General features: G+C 47.4%; 1 protein-coding gene and 1 non-coding gene across 2 annotated transcripts; both read left to right on the top strand.

The window, feature by feature from the left end:
* Positions 1 to 192: 192 nt before the first annotated feature.
* TBX19 (T-box transcription factor 19) lies at positions 193 to 24,108 on the top strand. Its single transcript, XM_025877892.2, has 8 exons — positions 193 to 403; positions 10,401 to 10,665; positions 11,963 to 12,097; positions 14,847 to 14,908; positions 16,138 to 16,199; positions 17,846 to 18,034; positions 19,789 to 19,924; positions 23,301 to 24,108. The coding sequence occupies exons 1-8, from the start codon at positions 201 to 203 to the stop codon at positions 23,584 to 23,586; spliced, it is 1,338 nt and encodes a 445-aa protein (XP_025733677.1). The 5' UTR covers positions 193 to 200; the 3' UTR covers positions 23,587 to 24,108.
* Positions 15,376 to 15,574, top strand: LOC112828914 (U2 spliceosomal RNA). Its single transcript, XR_003209612.1, has one exon. It is a non-coding gene; the product is annotated as a U2 spliceosomal RNA (small nuclear RNA).
* Positions 24,109 to 25,988: the final 1,880 nt, after the last annotated feature.

Below are 25,988 nucleotides of genomic sequence, written 5' to 3' on the forward strand. Positions count from 1 at the left end.
CTAAAGCTTAACAGGTTGGTGGTATAATTTGGAGACTTTAAGGGGTGTCATGCTAGGAGCTTAGGCAAGAGCCAGGGCATCTTCTCTCCAGCTCCCTAGGCACTGCCCAGCTGGGTTTGCAAAGCAGGCAAGTGAGAGGAGGAAGGAGGTGGTAGCAGGCGAGACAGGTGACGCTTCTCAACCAAGTTTGAGAGGGGCCTATGGCCATGAGCGAGCTGGGCACCCAGAAGGGCAGCGATGGCGCTGTTTCTCGCCTGCTCAACGTGGTAGAAAGTGAGCTGCAGGCAGGGAGGGAGAAAGGTGACCCTACGGAGAAGCAACTTCAGATCATCCTGGAGGATGCCCCTCTCTGGCAGAGATTCAAGGAAGTCACTAATGAAATGATCGTGACCAAGAATGGCAGGTGAGTTTCTCCACGGCCCTGCTTGGGCTGGGAGGGCTCGGCAAGGGTGGTGAGTCCCCTGAATTATCGAAGAGGCTGCCCTTCTTCACTCAGAGGCAGTCGAGGTTGATTAAAATGCTCAGGAGAAGGACAGTCTCCCTCGGCTCTCCCCCAGCCAACTTAATTAATTTCCTGAGATCAACAGAGAAGTAGAGGACGAAGCCACCTTGCATGCATTTTCAACGGAGAAATTCTGGGAAGGTACCAGAAGTGGGGGCCTGCCCTATGCGTTAGGGAAATTAGTCCGAAGAGAATATTACTTTTTGACTGACTGCCTATCCTGGGGCAGACCTGAGCTCCAACTCAGTTCAGATAAGGTGAAAGTCAACTTTATTTGGAAGCTGAATCTTTCCTCTTAAGTATAGCAAACTTGCCGGAAATTCTGGACCAGCTGAAGATCGGGAGTCAAAGGGCAAATGTAATCTCATTGCTAATCGCTCGCTACCTCTGCTTCCCGGTGTGGGTTTGTGGTGAGTGTTCATTTGATATTGTGTATGTTTGTGATGACGTGAGAGCTGTGGAAGTGATAATACCATCCCGAAGCCGTAATGCACTGCCTGAGAAAAGAGAAGATACCTTCCTTTTTCTCACTGCAGCAAATTAGAGATGAACAGAAACTGATCTCTGTTGGCATTTCTTGGATTCTATTAAATCCAGCCCGGCTAAGTGGCTGTCAAAGGTAACAGTGGGAGCTTTCTCTTCGTAGAGGAAACGCAAATATTTGGAAAGAAAATCTCTCTGCTCCCAGCTTGGCCAGACTGGCTCCCAACATTCAGCTGATGCTCACAGATCCTTTGCTTCACAAGGTCAAGAAGCACAAAAGTCAGAAGACATTTTCAGTATGGTTAGTTTCAACAGGACCCCGATCGTGGCCCTCAGGAGAAATTCTGCTAAGAGAGAAAAGTTGAGGCCAACAGGACTTCTGGCAGGCTTTTGTCCTTGTGCAAAATGCTTCCTTTCCTGATGTCTTGCTTTCCTATTTTTGAATAAAATGCACACTATAGAAAATGAACCATCCCTTGTCTCTCTGGGAGAATTATGAACTCCGACGCTGCTGCATGGCATTAAAGTGCTCTGTAAGAGGAAGGTGTGCCAGAAATAAGGGCATTTCAATAAATTGTGATCACTCCTAGTAGAAGGAATATTAATCTTGCTTGGAATACCAACCAAACAAGCTTGATATTTCTATTTGCTGTCTCTAAATGGGTCCCCTACTTATTTCATATATAGGATTTGTTACTTTTAATATTTGCAGTTGTAACGACGTCTGTTCCTACTCTTGATCTATATTTATCCATTATTTTTGGTAGAAAGAAATAGAAAATATGTTTTTAATTTCAGAGAATCACCCCCAAATTTCTAGTTGGATTTACTTTCTTTCCTTTCACAGCTGAATGATGATGCAATTGTAAAAGTTTTGTGATGTCCAGTAATAGGTGGAACTGTTTATTATTCCTTGTATGCAGTGGGTAGTGGTTGTGCTAATATTTAGCCTCACGCTATCTATTTGGCTGTCAAAGGGGCCATCTATGAAAGTAAAATAAGCACAGTCACCAAGTAAAAATACAGTTCGTCTATTCCTATGAGGAAGAAATTACAGTTTCTGAAACCATTTCAGATTTTATTTTATAATATGATATATTGGCATGTACTTTTACAATTTAGGAAGAGCTTCCTTTTGCCTGTGTTCACCTATATGATATTTTTCTGCATATTTAAAATGTAAAATCCTTCCCATGTTTAATGTCCTTTCATATTAAATATGTGAAAAATATTCTTTGTAGAAAAGTCTCATTACAATCAACTTGGTTATTCTTATCTCTGGAGGTCCTGCTGCCCTTTCCCGTTTTCCAGTGAACTGAATCTTCTCTTGGGTTCTCTTATGGTCTCTGAACCCCTTAGGGTCAAGATTTTTCCAGGAGAGAGACAGTTCCCTTTACACTTTGGATAAAGAAGGGAAGGCACACATCTAAGAAATTGGTGTGTTGGTAATGAACGAGCTTGGCCTGGAATTACTCTCAATCTTTTTTATTTTCACAGATTAAGTTGTTAGTGACACCCTATTGTTCTTGATACAGAAAGATCTTGTTACCTGTCCCCTCTTCTCTTATCTATCTGTTCCTGTGAATCTCCCTTGTACCCACTGTCCTCTGCCTGCAGACCCAGCCCGTCTCCTCCGGATGCTTCACCCCTGCCTTTCACACCAACTCCTGAGCCCGGGGCACTTGCCCCCGTGGCTGTTCTCTGTGGAGAAGATAATTTCTGTTCTTTTACACCCAGCTCCAGCCCCTTTCATTCACATAACCTGCCAGTCCCTGTGGGCAGACTTCTGGATTTCTGGAAGCATTAGTGGGGGTCATCAGACAGTTCCTATCCACTATAAGAGTCTTAACTCTGGGAAACAAAGCGAGGGTTGCTGGAGGGGAGGTGGGTGGGGGGATGGGGTAACTGGGCACCGGGCATTAAGGAGGGCACGTGATGTGATGAGCACTGAGTGTTCTATGCAACTGATGAATCACAGAACTCGACCTCTGAAACTAATAATACACTCTGTTAATTAATTGATTTTAAATAAAATTAAAAAGAGAAAGTTTTGAAATAACATAGGATGGACTGATGAAAGAATTCAGTCTCATTTTCAAACGGAGACCCATTTGTATATATAAATAGGAGGCTTGCCTCTGACATGGATCAGAAGTAGTAGAGGATTTTCCTCTGGATTATCCCCAGAAACTGGGATCCTGACGACCTTCATTCCTCCCTCCGTCTCTCCTGCCTCCCTCTCTCTCCCTCCTTTTCTTCCCCTGCTTTTTTCCTTCCCTCTTTTTAAGTATAACTTTTAGTTTTCCATACTCAGTTGTCTTTCAGATATAACAACAATTATGATACCTCTTTACTAGAACATCTTCACTTTAGGGGACAATGCTATATTTCATATATATTTCCATACAGTTGACTAATTTTGACTCAGTTCTGATTAGATTGGCCTTGAACAGGTTTCCAGAAATTGGACGCATTTCGAATGTAACTGATGCGTCCATTTGTTGTCAGGAAATAAGTGTTGGGAATCATTAAGCTGAATTTGCCAGTGATTCAGGGCAGCGAGCTGATGTGAGGACTGTGCAGGAGGGGAGAAAATGGAGGTTGTGCATCAGGCAAATAAATTTCCGTGCCCTGTAGCCCACAGACATTTTTCTCCCAAGTTTACAATTACAATTGATGAGGATCGTATGTGTTTGTGTAATCTGCCTCTAACCAGGTCACGCAAGCTTCAATATACACATGGGCATACGCGCCGCCCCCCCACTCCAAATGCTCCGATGAGCATTTCATGAATATTATAGTTCTGTGAGGAGATAGAGGAAGGTGTTCACAGGTGCGAGTGAATTTTATCTTTAACCATCTCCGCTGTTCCCCCACCTACAAAAGCTGACCCCTTTCTTCCTGCAAACCTTACTCCTCATAGCCTCCTTCAGCAGCACTGGCTCTCGAGATCACCTGTTAGGAAAATAGAAACTGAGAAACTGGCCTCCTGGCAAAGGAGCATGGAGCTCACGGGCAAAGCCAAACCACCTATGGTTCTTCAGCGTGGTTTGGGGGAGTGCTTGTTCATCCTGCCATGTTTGCTTTCCTGTTCCTTCTCCCTCTCTCTCTCTCTCTCTCCCTCTCTCCTCTTCCCCCACTCCTGAATTAGGGACCAATTTACATGTTTCTCAGCTCCTCTAAGACTCTGGGGCTTCTCTGTGGTTAGCCATACCTTGGAAAGAAAAGGAGGAAAGGTTAACTGGATTAGAAGTGCAGTTCATCCTGGAAAACAAAGCCTGGGCGTGCATGCTGCCCACAGGTAAATACATAGAGTATCCCCAGACAATGCATCCTGCTCATTGTGAAGTGGAAAGAGAGGTGGAGGTGAGGCACAGGAGCTGAACTTGGCCTAGAGTTAGGATGAGTTCCGGTCCTGGTTACAAGACTTGTGGCAAGGGGACTGACTTATTTATTCCTCACTGGGATAACGGAGTTTAAAAAATACATAGCATCCCTTAGTTCATTTGTGTGGTGATAAAAGAATAAAAGCATTTTTAAAATAAGTTTTTTTTTTATTTGAGTATATTGACATGGTGTTGCATTATTTTCAGGTGTACAACATAGTGATTTGGCAAGTTTATACATTATGCTAGGCTTACCACAAGTGTAGCTGTGTAACAAAATAAAAATAATTATAAAAGTCTTGGCAGATGAAGTACTTAAAGAGAATAAAGCAATACACCATTATGTAACTTTTCGCAAAGGTTTTTTTTTTTCCCCCCCTTTAAGTAGACTCCACACCCAGCATGGAGCCCCGTGCAGGGCTTGAACTCACAACCCTGAGATCAAGACCTGAGCTGAGATCAAGAGTCAGACACTTAACCAGCTGAGCCACCCAGCCGCCCCCATTCTGTAACTTTTTAGCTGTGTCCTTCTAAAAGCCAGGGCACTATGGCTTCTTTACTTTTTTTTCTTTACTTTTAAAAAGAGCTTTATTGTGATCATTCACATACCATACAATTCACCCACTGAAAGTGTATAATTCGGTGGTTTTTGGTATATTCACAGAGTTATACATATATTCCCTCAAATAATTTTTGAACATTTTCATTATCCCCAAAAGAAATCCTGCATCTCTTAGCCATGACCCCCGTAGTCCCCCATCCTACTCAGCCCTGGCAACCACTAATCTTATTTCAATCTGTATGGATTTGCCTACTTTGGACATTTCGTATGAATGGAATCATATAATATGTAACTGGCTTCTTTCACTTAGCGTAATGACTTCAAGGTTCATCCTTGTTGTAGCATTTTTTCTTGCCAAGTAATATTCTCCTGTATACATGAGCCCTATTTTTTTTATCCATTCATCAGTTGATGGGCATGTGGGCTGTGTCTGCTTTCTTTGCTATTATAACAATGCTGCTGTGCACATTTGGATACAAGTTTTTGTGTAAATGTGTGTTTTCATGTCTCTTACATATACGTCTAGGAACGGAATTGCTGGGTCATATGGCAGCTCGGTCTTTAACTGGTGGAGGAATGACCAGACTGTTTTCCAAAGTGGTTCCACCATTTTACATCCCCACCAGCAATGTATGAGGGTTCCAGTTTCTCTACCTCCTCAACACTTGTCATTGTCCACTTTTTAATCACAGTCATCCTAGTGAATGGGAAATGATCCCTCCCTGCACTTTTGATTTGCATTTCTCTGCTGGCTGATGATGTTGAGAACCTTTTCATGTGGTCGTGGGTTCTTTAGAACATCAGGTGTAGCTCCTGAACATAGCAGGAAAGGAGAAAAGCCATTACACAGTCCCTTACTCTGGAATTAAAGGTCATGCTGTGTTCTTTGTGAGACCTAGCGTGATACAGTTAAGGAAGGAGAGCAGAAATGAAAATTAGATCCCCCCTCCTCATTTTGCCTTAGTCACACTGGTTTTCTCTTTCCTCAGTAGTCCTCAAAGGTCCAGGCTTATTTGGACCCCAGGGCCATTTACTTGCTACTTCTTTTGTGTGTAGTTGCATTTATAGGAGTCATTTCTGATGTCTATGGGACTCATTTCTTCTCCTTATTTGGGTCTTAGCTTACTGTCCCCCTGGACCTACTAAGATTTATCTAGAGTAGTTTCTCACTCTTAATTTCCCTATGTGACATCACCTACTTTTGTTCCTTCATAGCACTCTTGCAGTTGAAGATTATCTTCTATATTTAAAAAAAGAAGCCTGTTTACATTTTTTGTTGTCTGACTTCTGGTGTTTCGAGATAAGCTTCATCAACAAGACACTGGGTCCGTATTTTTTTTTTTTTTAACCAGTGAACCCTCACCTAGGACAGTTCCTGCCATAGAGCAGGCACTCAAAAATCATTCTTTCAATGAGTGAATAAACCTCTAATTAGGTATTAAGATTTGGGAAAACATTGAGGGGACTTTTCCCTTCTTTGTGACCCATACTTATTTTCTAGAAAAATCAAAAAGGAGAGACACCATGTTCTATACCTGAAACTAATGTAACATTGTGTGTCAGTTATACTTCAGTTTTTTTAAAAGACCTTATTTATTTATTTGACAGAGAGAGACACAGCGAGAGAGGGAACACAAGCAGGGGGAGTAGGAGAGGGAGAAGCAGGCTTCCCACGGAGCAGGGAGCCCGACACGGGGCTCGATCCCAGGACCCTGGGATCATGTCCTGAGCTGAAGGCAGCTGCTCAACCGACTGAGCCACCCAGGTGCCCCTCATTCCTGTGTGTTCTTAAAATAAGACCAAACCAGACAACTTTAGCGTTTCAGAAAAAGCAATGGACCGGATATCAGATAATCTCTCTGTGTAGCTCACAGAAACAAGCCAGGCTCTTGACAGTGACCCAGCGTGGCCCCTGGGATCATTTCTGATGTCCACTTCAGTGATTCTTGGCAAATGGCATTTGTGCCTTTCAGGGGGCTTCTGCTTTCTATACTTCCAATATTATTAAAATAATTGAAAACGTTAAAATATGTTGTGGAAGGGAATAGTTTCCTCTGATATGAAGAGAAAAGAATAGATGAAATCCTTCTGTTGAAGAAAAAGCAAAAGAATATGCAAGTGGACGAATTTCGATGCCACAGGAAGCTCCCGAGGGGAGGACCATCATTTTCCTTTACATGAAAGTTATCATCATGTCATTAAGGGACAGGAGTGACGAGGTGAGTCACGCAGCGCTCAGGCAGGACCTGGACTCGAGATGCATCATCTGATGCAGGTTTTCCCCTAGGAGTTTCATTTAATTCATATACTTGTCCTAACCTCCTATTTAGATTTTCTCTCCTTGAGCCCACCAAGACCGAGGGAGGGGAGAGACAGCTCTGCTGGGAGCAGAGGGAGGGAGGGAGCCTTCAGCATTTCCCACACATAATCCCAAAGCCAGGGTCTCCTTTTTTTTTTTTTTTTTTAAGATTTTATTTAGGGCGCCTGGGTGGCTCAGATGGTTAAGCCTCTGCCTTTGGCTCAGGTCATGATCCCAGGGTCCTGGCATCGAGTCCCGCATTGGGCTCCCTGCTCCTTGGGAGCCTGTTTCTCCCTCTGCTTCTCTCTCTCTCTCTGTCTCTCATGAGCCTCCCTCAGTCTATGTGATACTTTCAGACAAAGTTGAAATTTATCTTAATTGCATGGTCTTTCATTAAGGAAAACTTAATATTCATACACTTAACAAAGACAATTCAACCAATGCAGGATTTTTTTACTATCTTTTTAAGTAGTACCTTTGTCACGGGATTGATTTTAATATTCATGTCTCCCTCTGTGAAGCATAAAACAAATTCAATTTCTTGTAGGTTTTCTTGGTTAAAAACAAAACTTTAGTTTTAATCAGCTTTAATAGTAGTCAAGCAATTTTCTAGGAAAGATTTTATTTATTTATTTTTGAGAGAGAGCGAGAGAAAGAACGAGCCGGGGGGAGGGGCAGAGGGAGAAGCAGACTCCCTGCTGAGCAGGGAGCCCTATGTGGGACTCGATCCCAGGACTCTGGGATCATGACCCAAGCTGAAGGCAGACACTTAACCGACTGAGCCACCCACGTGCCCCAAGACCAGGGTCTCCTTGCAAATGACTGTGAGCCAGCTGGAGAATAAAAGTTGAGGTGGTATAAGTTATTGATTCGCTGTTTTTGAAAAATAATTCATATGCCATCAAATTCACCCTTCGTAAGTATACAGTTCAGTAGATTTTAGAATGGTCACAAAGTTGTGCAACCATCACCACTAGCTAATTCCAGAACATTTGCATCACCCTTAAAAAGAAACCCAAAGCCATTAGCAGTCACTCCCCTTTCTGCCTAGACTTCTCTCCAGAGAGAAAAGTGGAGGGAAGTGGTACCTGTCAGCCAGGCGGGAGGGAGGTGAAGCTGATGTCCTTCGTGTTTCCAACTTCTGAAGTCACTGCCCCATGGTCGGATTCTGGAACAGAAGGAGAGTGGGGCCAGCTGAAGGGCTTGGTTGTGATGACAGGATAGCCAACACTTGCAAAAAGACCTTGTTAGGTGGCAGGCATTGGAATAAGCACTTTGATGAAGAGTTCATGGAGTTCTTGCCACAACTCAGTGAGGCTGGGTGAGCGAGACCATGACTTGGAAGCTTGGAGGGCAGCTTCAGGAAGGGCAGGAGATGGAGCCAGTACCTTCACTCAAAATCACCCTTCTATCTGGCCTCTCAGAGGGACTGTCGAATCCTTGCCAAGTGCCGGACCAGAGACACGGACCAGAGACATGGACCAGGCTCTGTATTCTGTGCAAAGAGATGGGAAGTGGTCTCGAAGGCAGGGCATTTAGAAGAGGGGACTGCGGGGCGGGGGGGGGGGGGCAAAAACAGAACCCTTCCATGCAGCGGGAGGACTAAGTTGGAAGAGGAGCCAGGAAAGAAAATATCAGTGAGGTGGAATGCGCCAAGGGAAAACGATTCCCATCTATGTCCAGATTGCTCAGGAAGCCCACGTAATTTCAGCTCAGGAGACCGGGAGCCTGCGTGGCTCGAGTCTGTCTCTAGGTCTGTCCTTTGTCATCTGTCTGTCAGTTCCTTCATTTTCCATACGTATCAATTCCATTCTACCTCCTCTCAATGCTGGACACCTCTGGCCATAGTAGGATGTCCTTGGTGACCTTCCAGATCCTCGTGTGCACCACTCCCTGCTTTCAACACCCCCTTCCTGGCATCCGCGGACCCCTGCTCTCAGTAGCAGCTGGTCCGGTCCATCCCGGCTTCCCGCTCCGGGCCACCTGCCCTGTTCTCCTCCCAGCCTCGTAGAGCACAGTCCTCTGACTCCCCCTGCCCTCATTCCCTCGCACATCTCCTGAGTTATTTTCTCAAAAGCTAAAGATGCTCTATACCAGCACATCTTAAGCTTTAATGTTCCTGTGACTCACCTGGGGATTTTGGAAAAGCACAGCTTCTGACAAGTAGGTCTAGAGTGAGGTCTGGGGTTCTGCATTTCGAATGACCTTCCACCTGATCCCGATGCTGCTGGTTCAGGGACTGCTCTGAGCAGCAAGTGTCTAGACTCTGGATTGTTAGCTTCTCATTTTGGGGATTCAGATTTTAAAAGAGGTACTGACAAATAAGACAGTGTCTGGGGCAATCAGGTGGTGGTGGGGGGGGGCATGTCTAGAAACCAGATCTTTTAAGGATAATCTGGAACAACTTAGTACATTTGGTGAAGGAAAAACAAACCAGCGGCAATGAGAAGGCAGGTGAGGGGCCTCTGCAAATATGTGAGAGCAAACTTGCTGGTACTGTTCTCGAGGATGGCAGAAGGACCGAGGAATCCAGGTCGGTGCGTCTTGAGCACAAATTCCCACAAAATGCTCAGTGAAGGGATGGTTCCACAGTCATGTAAATTCAGTATGTGCACAGACCCTATCTTCGCAGAGGTTTATAGCGCACATTAGTATATTAAAGGCTCTGAGAAGTCATGCAGGGAAGGAACTGGTCTAACTGTAGAGCCAAGCATTCCCTCACTTGCTTTACCATGAACCCATGTTTTCACTGTTCATGCCATCACTGTCATTCCGAGCTGGTGTTCTTTGTGAGAGGGGGAAGGACTGGCTTGTGGCATTAGTGTGAAAACTGATGTACCCCAGGAGGAAGTCTGAAGAAAGCTCTCTGTGAGAATGTGGCATCTGATTGAAGCACTTTGGGCTTTAGGTTCCTCTGTCAAATGACTACAACAGTGGTTTTCAGACTTTAAAATGGAGCACAATGGTTTGAAGTAAAAAGCCCAATATAACATGCATTTGTAAAAAGAGGCTCTGTTGGAACTGGGGGAGCTGCCCTGGGGCATTCTCTGCACCCCGAGGCGCTCCACGGCAGGTCTCCTGAGAGCGGAGAGACGGCTGGACAAGGCGCAAGGTGTCCCGCACACACTAATGTCCCTCCTGTGCCTCAGTTTCTGCCTTTTCTTTTAGACGGATGTTCCCCGTCCTCAAGATTAGTGTCACGGGGCTGGACCCCAATGCCATGTACTCCCTCCTGCTGGACTTCGTCCCCACGGACAGTCACCGCTGGAAGTACGTCAATGGGGAGTGGGTGCCCGCAGGCAAGCCAGAGGTCTCCGGCCACAGCTGCGTCTACATCCACCCGGACTCCCCCAACTTCGGGGCCCACTGGATGAAAGCTCCCATCTCCTTCAGCAAAGTCAAGCTGACGAACAAGCTCAATGGAGGTGGGCAGGTACGATCGGGTCGCCTGGCCACCCGGCCGCCCCGCAACACCAATCAAGAAATATCAAGGGTGCATTTAGGCAATTAGAGGGGTCCTCACCGGCCTCTTCTCCCACGGAAGCCAATTATTCCCTGGAGTCCAAATGTGAACAGGAATAAACAGCTCTTAATTGGTGCTTTCGGTTTTTAATGGACTTCCTGATGTTAAGAGAGTGAGAGAGTGCTGCCGTTTACTTAATCATCAAGGGTCCTTTCATAGTTTTGTCTTGTGTATGGTGCTTTTTACCCAGCCCTGGGGAGGAGATGTTTGTGGGTACCAGGGTTCTGTTTTTCTCTCTCCTCTTTTTTGGTGTAAGTGGCATGTTGGCAATAGACAAATGCCTTAATAAAAAGCTGCTCCTAAATGAAATAATTGCTGTCTCTGCTGGGACATTATGATAATTGTCAATAGAATAGTGAAGCGGCTTTGGGTTTTCAGAAAAACAAACAAACCTTAAATAAGGAAGGTTTTATTTAAGGTCTCCAATTAGAGGGAACAAGAATTTGGGGCTTTTTCCTCTTTTGTTTTCTCTGGGAGGGCTGTGAATACTAGGGTATTGGGTAGGGTTGTGATTTATGTTAGAAAATGTGGACGGTTTCGGGGGCAGCGCCGTGCCTGGGGGAGAGGTTTGCCGACCCTGCTGTTTCGTGTTGTGAGCCTCTCAGCCCTGGGTCTTCGTGACTCCTCTGACCCCCGTGCTTAGCCTGCGGGGACCTGGGAGCTCAGGTTTTAGCAGGAGGAGGTGAGCCACCCAAGTTCTGGCAGTGTTCAGAAGGTTCCAGGTGTTTATTAAAACAGGAAATTGAAAAGTAAACGGTTCTTGCCTCCCCCGTTTCACAGCATAAGACTTGCAGTAAACCTCCGTGTTTGTCACAGAGAGTGGATGCAGTGTGACCGGCAGGTGTCCGATGTCATCACCCTTCAGGTAGTCGCTTGCGAAATGCAGCCATGCCAGTGTTTTGAGATCTCAGGTTTCCTCCTATGAAGAACAACAATTAATGGATCAAAATCCACATCGTTGTTCTGAAAATAGGGAGAAAGGAAAAAAATGGATGAAGGATTTGGGCAGAGAACTGACACTCTTTAGAAAAACTTTCTGGCAAGCCTGGCATAAGTGCTGATGTTAGGCTCCCTGGAAGCTTCTGGAAAACTGCACCCCCCCCTCAGTTCTCAGGCGAGGGGAATGGTATGGTGGCCCTGGCCAGGTGGGCCGTCGAGCTGCACGCTCTGCAAGGCTTCTCTTTCTCTCCTTCTCGCGCTTCCACAGATAATGTTGAATTCTCTGCATAAATATGAGCCCCAGGTTCACATAGTGCGTGTTGGAGGTGCCCATCGAATGGTGATGAACTGCTCCTTCCCTGAAACCCAGTTCATAGCTGTGACGGCCTATCAGAACGAGGAGGTAAGCGTGTGTGGGCGCGTGTGCAGAAATGTCCCCTGGAAGGGTGTGGGAGGATGGGGGCCACGTGTGGATGAAAGCTGGGTTTCCAGGATCTCAGTGACCTCAGTAGAGATGAAGTTAAACAGTGGGGTAGCCCTTTCCACTCTCTCTTGCCTATTTGCCAACGGCCTGCCAGAGCTTCATCTCTGGGTGCCAAGAAGGGGAGGTTGTGCATTGCATGGATCAGGGCTCCGTGGGCCCTTGGCCCACACAGAGCTGGGTGAGCTCCCGCTCCAAGGAGCAGGTCTGTGAGACTTGAGCCGCGCCTGCAGTCCTCTGGGTTGTGTTATGCTGTCCATCCTGTTTGCTAGATCTTCTGAGCACGCTTAGGTCTTTCCTGCCTGAAGGAAGCCACTGGCCCTTAGAGCCGAGGAGCCAGAATCTGGCCTCTGTGGCTTAGCTGTGGGCACGATGTTTGGGTCCATCTGCACACTCAAGAGCTTCCCAGGTCTGCTCGTCATCAGAAGCGCTGGGGGAGGGTTGGATTCTTTCTGAGTAAACTTAAAAAAAAATTTTTTTTTTAAAGTAATACATGTTCATTAAAGAAACCCCCACATAATAAATAAATAGTACAGAAGTATGTTCAGGGAAAATGAAGAAGAAAAGGTAAAAATGATCTCTTTCTCTCCTGCCTTTTGAATCTCACTCCGCAAGGACACTACAAATCATAGCTTCAAGTGTGTTTTTTCCCCACACATATTCTGTGTATATATAAATATATATGAGAATACGGGCTTCCTCACATAGGTTGGTTCATGTCGTACGTATTAGTCTGCAAATTTCTTTTTTTTTTTTTCAGGTTTATCTCTTTTTCTGAAGTGCCTGCAGAGGATATACCGTATTTCAGGCAATCAGCTCCCCACTGATGGACATTAGGTTGTTTATAGTCATTTTATTTGCTATCATAAATAATGCTGCAAATAATATCCCGGAACATCCACATCCACTGTTGTTTGCTTGCATGGATGAACACCTAGCAATGACATTGCTCTATCAAGGAGAGCGTGGGTTTAGAATCCTGAAGTATCACCAAATTGCCTCCCTCAAAGCATACTCATCTCAGTCCCCATACCATTCCTGACAGTGGGGATTATCAGCCTTTTGCAGCATTGATAACCTGATAGGTTAAAAAAACAAACAAACAAAAAACCCCAAAACCAAAAAAAAAACCCCAAACCAAACAAACCCCAACAGGTATCTTATTACTGCTTTCATCTGCATTTCTTTATTTGGAAGCTCTTAAAGAATTTGGGCACCCTCCCAGCCAACTGAGTCTGAATCTCCAGGGATGGTACCCAGAATCTGTAGTTTCTAAAGTCTCCCTAAGGGATTCTGATGAGCATCCGGGCTTGGAAATACTACCTTAGTGCCTACAGGTAACATTGAGCTGTCGACTGAACTCGCATCACAGATGTGCAGAGAAAAATGTAACTTCTTTTCTACAAGTAGTCTGGCTTCTTGGCTGAGCCCCTCTGACAGTCCGGTGGGAACAGAGGTTAAATATTTGATCATTTCAACAGGTACTGTCTTCGTAGGCGAAATCATGCTGTGTTCAAGATGGCCAGCCCACACCTGCTTCTCTTCCTCAGATGGAGTCTGGGTCTTTGAGGGGAGGGTGTGGCTTTTGCAACTCTCGAGAGTGTGTGTTTGTGTATGTTGTGGGGTGTTGGGGACTCTACCCTAGCCGCCTGATGCCGTATTTCAGCCTTGATTATGCCCCATGGGAATCAAGCCCAGGGAAGTCCAACCTCAGAGCCTCCCTCTGCTGTCAGCACTTTCCTGCCGAGTCGATGTTGGTGCACCCTGAGAGGCGAGTGGGCCCATGGGTAGATGCTGGTCTCACTATGCACCTTGACCCCTCCAGGTTTAGACCAGGAGAAAGACCTGGACATCAGACCCTGTGGTTCCCCTCCCTCTTCTGACTTCTCCCCCATTCCTGGATCAGAAAGAGTGGTGCTTTCATTTAACTTTTCTTCCTTCTGCCAGGCCCTTGCTGAAATAAACATTCTTTTCAATGCTTTCTTTATCGAGCAAAGATCTGTTGACTGTGACCGCCTGCTGGGAATGCCGCGGTGGGCATCACAGATGTGTCCTGCCCTCACGTCTGTACATCCCGCGGGGAGAGGCCATGAGCAAATATACATCATATATGTGTATATGATGTCGGTGGCTCTGAAGAATGAAGTCGGCGAAGGCCGTGGGATGGAGTGGCAGTGGGTGGGAGTGATAAACTGTGTTTCTGTGATCTGAATCACTGAGTAAGTGATCATTTAAACTCAGGGAGTGATGCTGGACCGTGGTCTGGGAGATGTGGATTCACACCTGCATCACTCTGACTGTGTTCCCGGGGACTAGAAGAGTAACTGATGTGAGGGGGGTGTTCATTATGTTTTAAAAAAAAAGGATGAATAAATAAAAGAAAGGATGCCGGGTTTAGCACTTTGGGCTTTGCACATTTCTAATGCTTTGCTCTTTCTTTGCTCACATCACACTGCATTTCCCATTTTCACCACGGGCCACAACACAACATTCTTTGTCAGAGACAGCGCACTGGTAATTTTGTGCAGAACTGAGCAAAGAAACATGGAGAGGGAGAACAAGTGAGGGGGGTTATTTTGACTTTACAGAAATTCACAGGCGAAGATAAAGGGCTCTAACTGTTCATACATGTTCCACTTTCACTAACGCTTCTTGTCTTTGCAAACGTAAGATAACAGCTCTCAAAATCAAGTACAACCCTTTTGCCAAAGCCTTCTTGGATGCCAAGGAAAGGTGAGTAGAGAAATTTCAGTAAAATCTTATGAGTTGACTTCTGCAAATGTGAAATTTATGCTCATCTTGAAAGGAGCTTGCATTAGCTTTGATAGAAATAGGTTGGTAACATTCAATTCCATATTCAACAAAATCAACAAAATTCAACGAACTCCTAATCGTCTGTTCCTCAGAACAGGGCTCCAGGAGAACCTCTAACTGGCAATGTTTGCTCAGCTCTGTTTTACTACCGATTCTTGAAAGTAACACAGGCACATGCAAAAAAAATAATGAAGTGATTTAGATTTTTAATAATTCACTCTGCCCTTCCTCTTCAATTCTCTCTGAGTAGTATGGTTTCAATAATGGTTTTTTTTTCCTAAACTACATGTGGTCCAGGAGAGGGAGTGATTCAGATGAGTAGTTCATAAAGGTGAGAGCTTCATATCTTTCAGGTCCAAGGAAAGACCATTCAGAGACTTCTGGGGATCGCTTCTTTGGCCTTTTGGCTAAGATCAAGTGTAGTATCCGTTCTTATAAGTTTAGAGACTTCTGGGGTGGTGAATGGTAATGCTACCACTTGAGGCTAGTGATTCTACATCTTTGTGTTTTTCTTTTCCATTCTTGGAAAAAAAAGAACATTGGTACTTAATTGACTTCAATCGACAGACTTTGTCCTGTTAATATTTGATTTAATTTAATTTCAGATAACTAAAAGCCTGAGGAAAATCTCATGTGTGAGATGAACAGGACTTTGAGTAGGTAGTCCTGACTTGGAGTCCTGGCTTTGCCGTTTTCTGGCTGTTGGATCTTACATAAGTCACGTTGCCTCTCTGAAGCCCACTTTTTAACATCTGCAAAGTGGCATAGCAATATTTTCCTCGCAGGATTATTGGGGGATCTAGCATATCACAGATGCGCTCGTGCCCCAAAGTCCTACGCAAATCCCAGCTGCTGTTATTGCTTGAATTTTGTCAGGCAGGACCAATGACCACAAACCAGTGAGATCAAACTAAGTAGGGATAGCTGTAAATACGGCAAATTGGAGTCACATTAGGTTGCAATTCAAAGAGGAATTGCACATTAGATAAAGTACCCTGGATGAAGAAGGGGGGAAAGATCTGAGACAAAAGGTGTTTGATTTTCTTATTCCAAGAAATGTTTGCTTTCCAAAGAGAATTTGGGGTAGATTTTCTGCTGGACTTGTATAATATGCTGGACAGCCAGGGCACCCTTTCGCTCTCTTTCAGGAATCACCTCAAAGACGTTCCGGAAGCCGTCTCCGAGAGCCAGCACGTGGCCTACTCTCACCGTGAGTTGGGTGAACACTGGGTGGGACGTGCCTGGGGGGCACTGGGACCCATCGCCCACCACACTCAGACACTACCTGTCGCGAGTGCTCATGGCCCGTTCCAGAGCTTCTCTCAAGACTCAACAGGTTATTTCTTCCACTCGAGACAAGTGTATGCCCTTTCCAGAATTCCCAGAGAGAACTGGTCCTCCTGAGGGGCTGGACGGAATCTCAGGCGGGAGATAGGAACGGGAGTGATGGATTTCTCAGACTGGCGTGTTCTTGTCCCAGAGGCTAAGGACTGTCCCAAGTGCATTCTGGGAGTATCTCCTACCTCTCCGCTCTTCCCTCTTGGAGGTCTGGCCTGGGTCGCCCCTATTCTTAGTGTTTGCTCATTTTCGAGTAGATTCCCACCACAGTGCTTCGGGCAGGCTGTGGCCTTGCCCGTGGGGAGGAGTCTGGGTGGCTGACTGGACAGCCCCAGGTGAGGTGAGTGATAGGCTGCTGGGGACTCTGCAGGTGCTGGGTGTCCCTAACAGGGCTCTGGGCTCCCCATGTCTGGATGGCAGGGGAGGCCCCGTGAGGGAGGAGGTCCCCTGAAGCTGCAGCAGAAACCCCGGGCCAGTGAGGTCAGGGCGGAAAGTTAACCCCGGAGTTGGAGAAACATGACTGAGAATCCCAGTGGTGCGCTCAGGCGCTCTCTGCCGCCGTCGGGCTCTGGGGTTCTCTCCTGGCTGCTTCCCCTAAGCCTTTGTGCATGTTCCGGTGTGGAGCGGAAAGGGAGCAGCTCGCAGGAAAGCACTTTTTAAAGCAAGCTGGAGAAACAAGCCTTTTGTAATAGTACCGGCCCCGTGGGCAGAACCGCATCTTTATTAAGCTCACGTGTTGCAGTCTTCTCAGCGAACGTCTTCCGTTGTGTCCATTACTCGTGGTGAGCCAAGTGTGCAGAAGCCTGGTTCCGGGCGCCCCCAAGCCTGGCTTTGCCCACTGGACACCTGCATCGAGAACATTTTCTTTCTTTCTTTCTTTCCAATTTGGATGCCTTTTCTTTCTTTCCATTTCTTGTCTGTCTTTTTCATTCAAAAACCAATTTCTGTGAAATGTTTTATAGTCTTCCAGAATGTTTTGCATGATTCTTGCGTCAGGGTGTGCCAGCCAGCTCCCCACTTTTTGCTTCCAGAATCCTTTGTAGGGTGGTGAGGGGAGCCACGGTGGCCCCTCTTGCTGGGAGTGAGAAAGCAGACACCTTCCCACTGGGCAGAAAGAGACCTTCACTCCTGTGTAGGCACACTAAACATTCCCGAGTAGCTGGAGAGGACACATACATCCAACATCCCCTTCTCAGACTGACTTAATTTAACTCAAGTAAGTCAGAAGCAACTTAACTTTTGCATTTCTGTAACTTACTCATTCAAAGGGTCTTTCATTAGATAGCTCTGTTCCAGCATTCCTCAAGAGGCTTTCCAAACTTTGATAGGAACCGCCATCCTTGTCCTAAGCAGCCAGGGAAGCTGCTCACATGGAAGGGGAGTGGCAGTGGGGCTGGCCTCCGGGGCAGATGTTCAGTGTCGCTCACACAGAGACGTGGTATGCCAAGTGGCTGGACACCTGATGTCTGGTGTGGAAGCTCAGGGTCGGTCCCTGTGTCTTCCTCTTGTCTTTTCCAGTGGGAGGCTGGATCTTTTCCAATCCAGATGGAGTGTGCACAGCAGGAAACGCCAATTACCAGTATGCTACCCCCTTACCTCTGTCTGCTCCTCACTCCCACCATGGCTGTGAGCACTATCCTGGCCTCCGAGGGCACCGGCAGGCTCCCTACCCTTCGGCCTACATGCATAGAAACCATTCTCCCTCAGGTGTGTGGTTTTGCTAATTAAGCCCTTGGGGATGTGGGTGGGGGGTGGTGGGGGTGGCGATGTGGAGAAAGGGTCAATAGCCAGTAGTAAAAAGAAGTCTCTGAAGATGGCATCCCTTTCATCTAATACATGTAATAGTATTGTATATTACTATTTTAAGGTTTTGTTTTATATACTAATAGTTGATTTTGTAATTATGACATTATTCGTGTCTTATAATTATTTTGTAAGGCGGGGTCTCCTGGTTTCTAATGGGCGTGTAGGGCCTCCTCCCAGGGCGCCGGTGGACTCAGCCTTTCAAGCTGCATCTCTAAGAGCCAAGTTGTGGGGGCTCTGGGATCCTCAGTTCACTGTCTTCCTGTGGCTCTTTTCTACCACTCGTATTCCATGGCTCCATCCAGGGGAGAGTGGGCCCAGTACTGGAGAGCTTTTAGGAAGATCTCTGGGAAGCTGGGTGACCGTGCAACCAGACTTTGGTTTGGTTCAGTTGGAGGCATGCGAAGCCAGTCTTGGTGACATTTGCCGTCTGCTTATTTTCTGAGTTGAAGCTGGTGGTTGTGTGCTTTCTTCCCCACTGACTGCCGCTCGCCTGCCTTGGCCTTGCGTAAGCCCAGGCCTTGCCTGCCTGTTAGATTTGTAGGGAGGGAGGGAGAAGGGAAGCCAAGGACTGACTTCTCATTCAATGATTCATGCAACAGATATTTATTGAGGGCTGTCTATGTGCTGGGTTCTGTCCACGAACAAATTAGAAAAATACCCTGCCCGACAGAGATTCTAGTCTCACGTGGGGAGAACAACACTAAATGAAAGAAAGAGGTAAGATTCACGGCATGGGAGATGGAGGAGAGTGTTAAGATCCCACCCTTTGGGACACCCCGAGCTCTGTCTGCCGAGGGTCACCAGCTGCCTGTCTGTGTCCCTTCACATGCCGCCCCCAGCAACCTTGGAAGCTTCTGCCAGGAAGGAATAAAATGGAGCTTAATGATACCAGAAAGTGGGCAACGTTCCCACTGTGTCCTGGTTCCTTCGTGTGGTCAGCACATAAAACACAGCTTCTGAGCCCCGGCTGGGCGCCAGGCCCTCTTCTCGACGGTGGGGATAGAGGGTGAGGAAGGTACGGTTTCTCCCCGGAGGAAGCTCAGGGCTACACGAATACCTAAATAACGAATCATAACACAGTGTAGCCCGAGCTCCCCTGTGGTCCTCGGACCTGCGGCACCACCTGGGAACTTGTTAGAAATGTAGACTCTCGGGTTCTTCTTCAGAAAAAGTCCACATTTATAACAAGATCCCTAGGTGATTCTCATGCACATTAAAGTTTGAGAAACATTCCATGAAACACACGAGTCAAGGTGCTGTGGGAATGAAGGAAAAAGAACAGCCTGAGCTGCCCAGGGGGGTTGACGCTTCCGTTGAGATTTGCAGGATGAAGAGAAGGGGACAGAGGTGGGAGTGGGCAGGAGTGAGGGTGGATGGCGAGGGACCCAGGAGAGGCAAAGGGCACTCCAGGGAAGAGTGGTGTGAGCAAAGGCGTAGCGGGGAGAGGACCTGGGGTGTCTGGGGGGACGGATTTGGAACAGAGGGTATGTGGCATATGGTTGACATTCAGTATATCTGAGAGCCTCCGTCTTTCTGTTTCCCTCAGAAAGTACTAACAAACCGTGGGTACATGTTGCCATAAAATGGTATCATTGGCCACCGTCTTTATATGTTCTACATGCTTCATCAACTGAGCTGTTGTTATTTCCCCAAAGTGAATTTGATAGAAGGCTCCAGCAATAACCTGCAAGTTTTCTCCGGAGCTGACAGCTGGACTTCCTTGTCCTCCACACCGCACACCAGCATCCTGTCCGTACCCCACACCAGCGGGCCAATCAATCCAGGGCCCAGGTAAGACCAACACCAGCAACTTGCTCATTGGTGGTCTTGGGAGTTGACGTGAGCATTGGAGACTCAAGCTCATTCTTTTCTCTAGAGTGGCTTGGGTTAAGCTAGTGTCCTGACTTCTAAGCCACCAGGAAGTGAGGGTAACAACAGAATGGACTTTTCTTTCTTTTTTTTTTTTTTTTAAAGATTTTATTTATTTATTTGACAGAGTGAGAGAGCACAAGTGGGGGGAACAGCAGAGGAAGAGGGAGAAACAGGCTTCTCGCTGAGCAGGGAGCCCGATGCAGGGCTCTGTCCCAGGACCCTGGGATCATGACCTGAGCCAAAAACAGATGCTTAACTGACTGAGCCACCCAGGCACCCAGGATGGACTTTTCTCTCCCAGAGAGCAGGGAGGGGAAAGCACTTGCTCAGCTGTATGCTCTTTCTTCTGTAGCTTTGGTATTCTATTTTTAAAAGGGAAAAGACATTATGGCCTGGAATCATTTGTCCTGAACCAGTCAGAAATACTGTAAACTGTGATGGTAGCAGATAGATACTGACTATAGGAAGGTTGAAGGAATAAGTGTAAATAGACATTGAAAATTCAAGATTGTGGATTGTCCGTGTTCTCATAAGCCACCCGTCCTAACAGGGGGACAGACTGTGGGTGCCTGGCCCACAACCCAGGTAATAAGTAGAGTGTAGTGTGTAGGACCCATGGCATAATGTGCACACCAGAGACCTGCATTTCGTTCTGACTTCTGGAAATGAGTGTGGGGGAGAGGACAGGAAGGGACCTTGGAGTTTGACGGACTGGGCTTTAGTCCCGGTTCTATCTCTTACTGACTTTGTGCCTTCATGCAGTTTTCTTGGCCTCACTGAGCTCCAGCTTTCTAATTGCAAAAATGGAAATAATAGAAGCTACTCCGTAGGTTGTGGTGAGCCCAGAAGGAGAAAATGCATTAAAATGTTTTGTGAGCAGTAACGTTCTATATAAACGTCAGCTGTTAAGTTCAACACAGGTATGCAGGATTTTGAGAAGGTCCAGAAAGGGATTCAGAATTAAAAGCGGGGTCTTGGGAGATGTCCGATGATGTGTGATCTGCCTGTCTAGAAAATGTTAGGAGATCATAGCGCTTTAGGCTACAGTGGGCCTGCTCACACTTACATGTGTGTTAGAATCACCTGGGATATTGTTAAAATGCACAATCTGATGAACAGGTCTGTGTTGGAGCCTGCGATTCTCCTCGTGGGTGCTGCTGTACGCTTGACCTTGGTGGTTTTGGTACTGATGCTGCTGTGGCGGTCAGGGTCTCGTGCCGTGCTGCCCCACGCAGCCTCCACTGGCTGCTGGTGGCCACTGAACCCTCGAAATGCCGCGGGTCCCAGTGGCGGTGTACTGGAAGTGAGGCGCACACACAAGCTTGGAGATGTAGCAGGAAACAAAGAATAAAAATCTCAACTTTTTTTTTTAACCTCAAATGCATATTGAAATGATATTTTAAATATTTTTGGTTCCATAAAATATAATTAACCTTAAGTCTCGTTTTTTTTCCTTTTTTCTTTTTCTTTCTTTCTCTCTCTCTTTTTCCTTCCTTCCTTCCTTCCTTTCTTTCTTTTTCTGTCTTTCTCTCTCTCCTTTCTTTCTCTTTCTCTCTTTTCTTTCTTTCTTTCTTTCTTTCTTTCTTTCTTTCTTTCTTTCTTTTTCTTTCTTTCTTTCTCTCCTTTCTTTCCTTTCTTTCATGTGGCTACTAGAAAATTTAGCCTTGCTGTTGTGGCTCACATTTTATATCTATCGGACAGTGCTCGACTGGATTATCTAAGGGAAAAGCGTGGATTCGGGTTGTGATAGGAGGGGAGACAGTGAGTCCTTGAAGATATTAAACAATTATGTGGCAGGTTCTGTCCTAGATACTTTATGGAAGTAATTTATAGTATCAAAGACATCCACAAAGCTGGCGTTAAAATTCCTATTTTACTGTTGGAGAGACTAAAGCTCAGAAGCATTAAAAACATCCTGAAGTTCACACAGTAAGAGGTATAACTGAGTGCATGGTTTTCCCACTGGCCCGGGAGGCATCAGGAAGGGGCCCTGCCCTGAGTGATGTTGTGGAAGCGTCTCTTCTGGAGATCAGGCCCCAAATCTCAGCAAGCCGAGCTGGCTAACACCCAAACACACAACAAACGCTCAAAGGCTGGCCTTCTGTGGGTTTCCTCTGGCCTAGTGAGGTCTGTAGTCTCTGGACTAGGGCACAGAGTGCAGGTGGTATTTCTCCCTCTCGTTCCCTCAGTAGCATGTTTAACCCACTACTGACTCCATAAAGATTCTGCTAGAGAATAGCCCACGGCCGACACTGCCTGATGAGCCTATTCGCACGCAGTATAGTATGAGAAAATACAGAGACTCTAAAATGTCAGGACCTGGGGATGGCCGAAGGCTTAGAGCATGGGTGTTTATCCCACCTGTTCCAAGAGCAGGCATCTTTGTCTGTGTTTGGGTGCAAATATTTCTGCCCATTATGATCTACTAGAAAGCTTTTTAAAAATCCTGATCCCCGGGGCCAAATGACACACTGGTTGAGTCAGGATCTGTGGCGGCAGGACCCAGGCATCAGGATTATTTTGGAACTTGCTAAGGGATTCCAATATGCAGCCAGGTTTGTGAACCAGGGCTTTAGAATAAGAGAAGTCCAACAAGGAGGTCTCGCTCCCCAGCCTTTCTGCCAGGGACCAGAGCTGTTGGGTGGAGACCAGGAATGGAAGAGTTCATTATAACCACCACCCTTTGGTGAGTGCCGTGTGCTAGGCATCATCTGCTCATCTTCTTCAGTCGTCAAACAACATCTGTAATGTGTGCATAATTATCACTCCGAGTCTTGAAGATGAGGAAGCTGAGACTCAGAGGTGTAAATTGGACCAAGGTGTCATGGTAAGGAGTAAGCGGTAGAGCTGGGATGCAAACCCGCTTTTCCCGACACTTGTGTGTCCTGGCTGCTCCACCACGTCAGTTCTCTTGCCAGGGAGCGGCCCTCCCTGCAGGCCTTGCCGTCCAGATCCCCCCTGCTCCCCACTGCCCTGTTGCTCTCCTGCCCATCCATGCGGCCCCAGGGCAGGCCTCCAGAAATGAAATGCTGTGTTCAGAATCAAACTTGCCAGTGGCAGGGCCAAGTGTGGAAATTTAGGTCAGAATGCCTAATTATATGCTTATTGCACTGCATTTCCCTGCTCGCCTCGGCTTCCCCACAGACACAGGACTATTCTGTGTCAGAGCTAGAAAGAAAGCCGTGGCTGGGCCCCCTCTTCCTGGACCTGGGCCTCCTCACACCTTGTACGTGCCGGGCAGCTGGCTGGCCTTTCTGGAAGCATCCTCAAGCATTCTGTGTCTCTGTCTCTACAGTCCCTACCCGTGCCTGTGGACCATCAGCAACAGCAGCGGGGGCCCAGCCGGGCCCGGCCCCGATGTGCACACCAGCTCCCCGGGGGCGTTTCTTCTGGGGAGTCCAGCTGTGACTTCGCCCCTGTCTGCCCAGGCACCCACTTCGGCGGGTGTGGAGGTTCTGGGGGAGCCCTCGCTGACCAGCATCGCCGTGTCCACCTGGACAGCAGTGGCCTCACATCCCTTCTCGGGCTGGGGTGGCCCGGGTGGGGGAGGGCGCCATTCTCCCTCCTCCCTGGATAGCTAGGCAGGATCCTAGGGAAGGTGTCACTGGAGAACCTTGTCTGTATAGAGCATTTAGAAACCCTATCTACTGATTCTAGGGAGTTAGACTGCAGGGTCTCCCCACCCAGTGAGCTGGAGGGTGGGGTGGGTAATGGGAGGTGGTTTAGTTTGGTGATGCTCCCTGGTTTCTTTTCGCACTCCCATTTTCTCTGCAGCTCATCCATGACATGCTTAGGTCACCAGGGTTCATGGAGTACCTTCCTTGGCCCTGCCCCTTACTTTCAAATGATTCTAGAAGGCCCCGCTTCCTGTTCTGTGGAGGTGATGCAAAGCTGTTAAGTGAGCTCTGAATTTACCTGGACTAAGGCTTCCTAGCCTTGTGCAGCCATGGAAAGTATCTGTGGCCACAGGGCTTCTGCTTTGAGACCAAGAGAGGGTGTAAGTCCCCAGAATGAAGTTATCAACAGTAGAGCTAATCATGTATTACAGCCATGTGCCTAGAATTGAGGAAATGAAATCATGTCCTTCTTTGCTCAGAAACCTTCCATGGGGCGCCTGGGTGGCTCAGATGGTTAAGCGTCTGCCTTCGGCTCAGGTCATGATCCCAGGGTCCTGGGATCGAGTCCCGCATCGGGCTCCCTGCTCTTTGGGAGCCTGCTTCTCCCTCTGCTCTCTCTCTCTCCCTCTCTCTCTCTCTCCTCTGTCTCTCATGAATAAATAAATAAAATCTTTAAAAAAAAAAGAAACCTTCCATGGCTCACCATTGCCTACAGAACGAAGTCAGACATCCTGACCATAAGGACACCCCCTACCATCTAGCCTCAAACCACGTTTCCAGCTTCAGTTCCCTTCCTCATCCCATTAGCAGCCTATGTTTCGGTCAAGGCAGACATTCAGCATACTTTCGGGGGACCCCCCTCTATGCCTTCCCCGGGCCTGAAACATCCTTCTCAGGTCAGTCTCACCTGTGTGAATGCTGCCTGTCCCCCGGGGACTGGCCGAAGCGCCATTGCCTGCATCCAACACCTGTCGGGCCTCGGCACGTGGGACCTTGCCCCGATACCTGCCTTCCCACGGGGTTTGCCTCTGTGCTAGAGCTCGTCCCATTCTGCCTTGTATTTTTGTTTACCTGTGAGTGTGTCTCTCTCCCACTAGACTGTGAGCCCCTTGAGGGTGAGGACCAGCCTTGTCTTTGTACCCCACAGCACCTGGTACTGTGCCTTGTCTATAGTAGGTGCCCAATAAATGGACCGAGTGCAATTGGTGTGTAGTGCACGTGTGCTAAAAACGAGAGCCATGGGGCCCACTATGAGGCAGAGCTGGAGACACGTGTCCAGGACACACTAGTATGTCAGTGTTGGGAGCCCAGAACATGCTGAGTGCTCCCCCTGGGCTCCCTGTCTGAGCCCTGGCCCATCTGCAGCGATTGATGCCATGGAGACAGTGTGGGCTGGAGCGGTTACTTCCAAATATTGGCCTTGGATTCCCCTGTGCCAGGATGACCAGGAGCACCTGTTAGAAACACAGATTCCTGGGTACACTCCATCCCTACCAGATCAGAATCTTTAGGGCTGGAGCCCAGGAATCTGCATGTCAACAAGTGCTCCAGATAACAGTCGCAGAGCCAAGTTTGGAACTGACTTGCCTAGAATAGAGAAATAGAGTGATAAATCTTGCAGGAACCTCATTTCAGGTAAGAGTTTCGACTTCTGCCCCGGCCAAGTTTGTTGCTACAGCAAGAATGGAGCCAGTGAGCAAAGTCGCTGGTCCCTTGCTTTGCCTTTTTCCTTTTCTGCCACTGCGGGATGCGCCGCTAACTACAGGAGTGAAGTTTCCAGACCGGTGCGATGCATCGCTCTCCCAGACCATTATCAATCACCCTGCGCCGACGGAGTGCTCCCGTGGGGCGTCCCTGAGGCAGTGGAAGAAGGTTCTGCTCAGACCCTGCTCCCACCTCTGTTCCATCAGCTGAGCCCACGCAAGCCTACCACATGCCAAGCCTTAGTCTGGGGTGTCCAGACATGACACTATTGAGTCTTGGCTGTTTCCACAGGGAAGGGACCTTCACCACTCTGTGGTTAGCACTGCCCGATCTTTCTGTGCCATTCCATTTTTGGACTCGCTCTCTGGAAACAATGCTCCTCCAGCCACATGGTGTCCTGGGAAGCCACCTGATGCTCTCGGGGCTGCCTGCCCAGCGCTCCAGGTCCCTAACTGATGTATGAGTGACTGAGGCCCCAAGTACCAACACGGCTGCTCTTTGAAAAGCTGCCTGCTCAGCACGTCCCTGAGGCAGGAGTGTTTTTGGCCCCCTAGTTCCCCTGTGGCAGCGTAAGAGGCCTTTAAGATATTAATATATTAGCATCTCTGCAAGATGCTATTTTGGTAAGTTTTAAAAAGTGGCCATTTCTCATTCTGTTAGAA

The sequence above is a fragment of the Callorhinus ursinus genome, unplaced genomic scaffold (genome assembly GCF_003265705.2).
Source record: "Callorhinus ursinus isolate GAN/ISIS: 27379988/994484 unplaced genomic scaffold, GSC_fseal_2.0 scaffold13, whole genome shotgun sequence".
Lineage (NCBI taxonomy): Eukaryota > Metazoa > Chordata > Mammalia > Carnivora > Otariidae > Callorhinus > Callorhinus ursinus.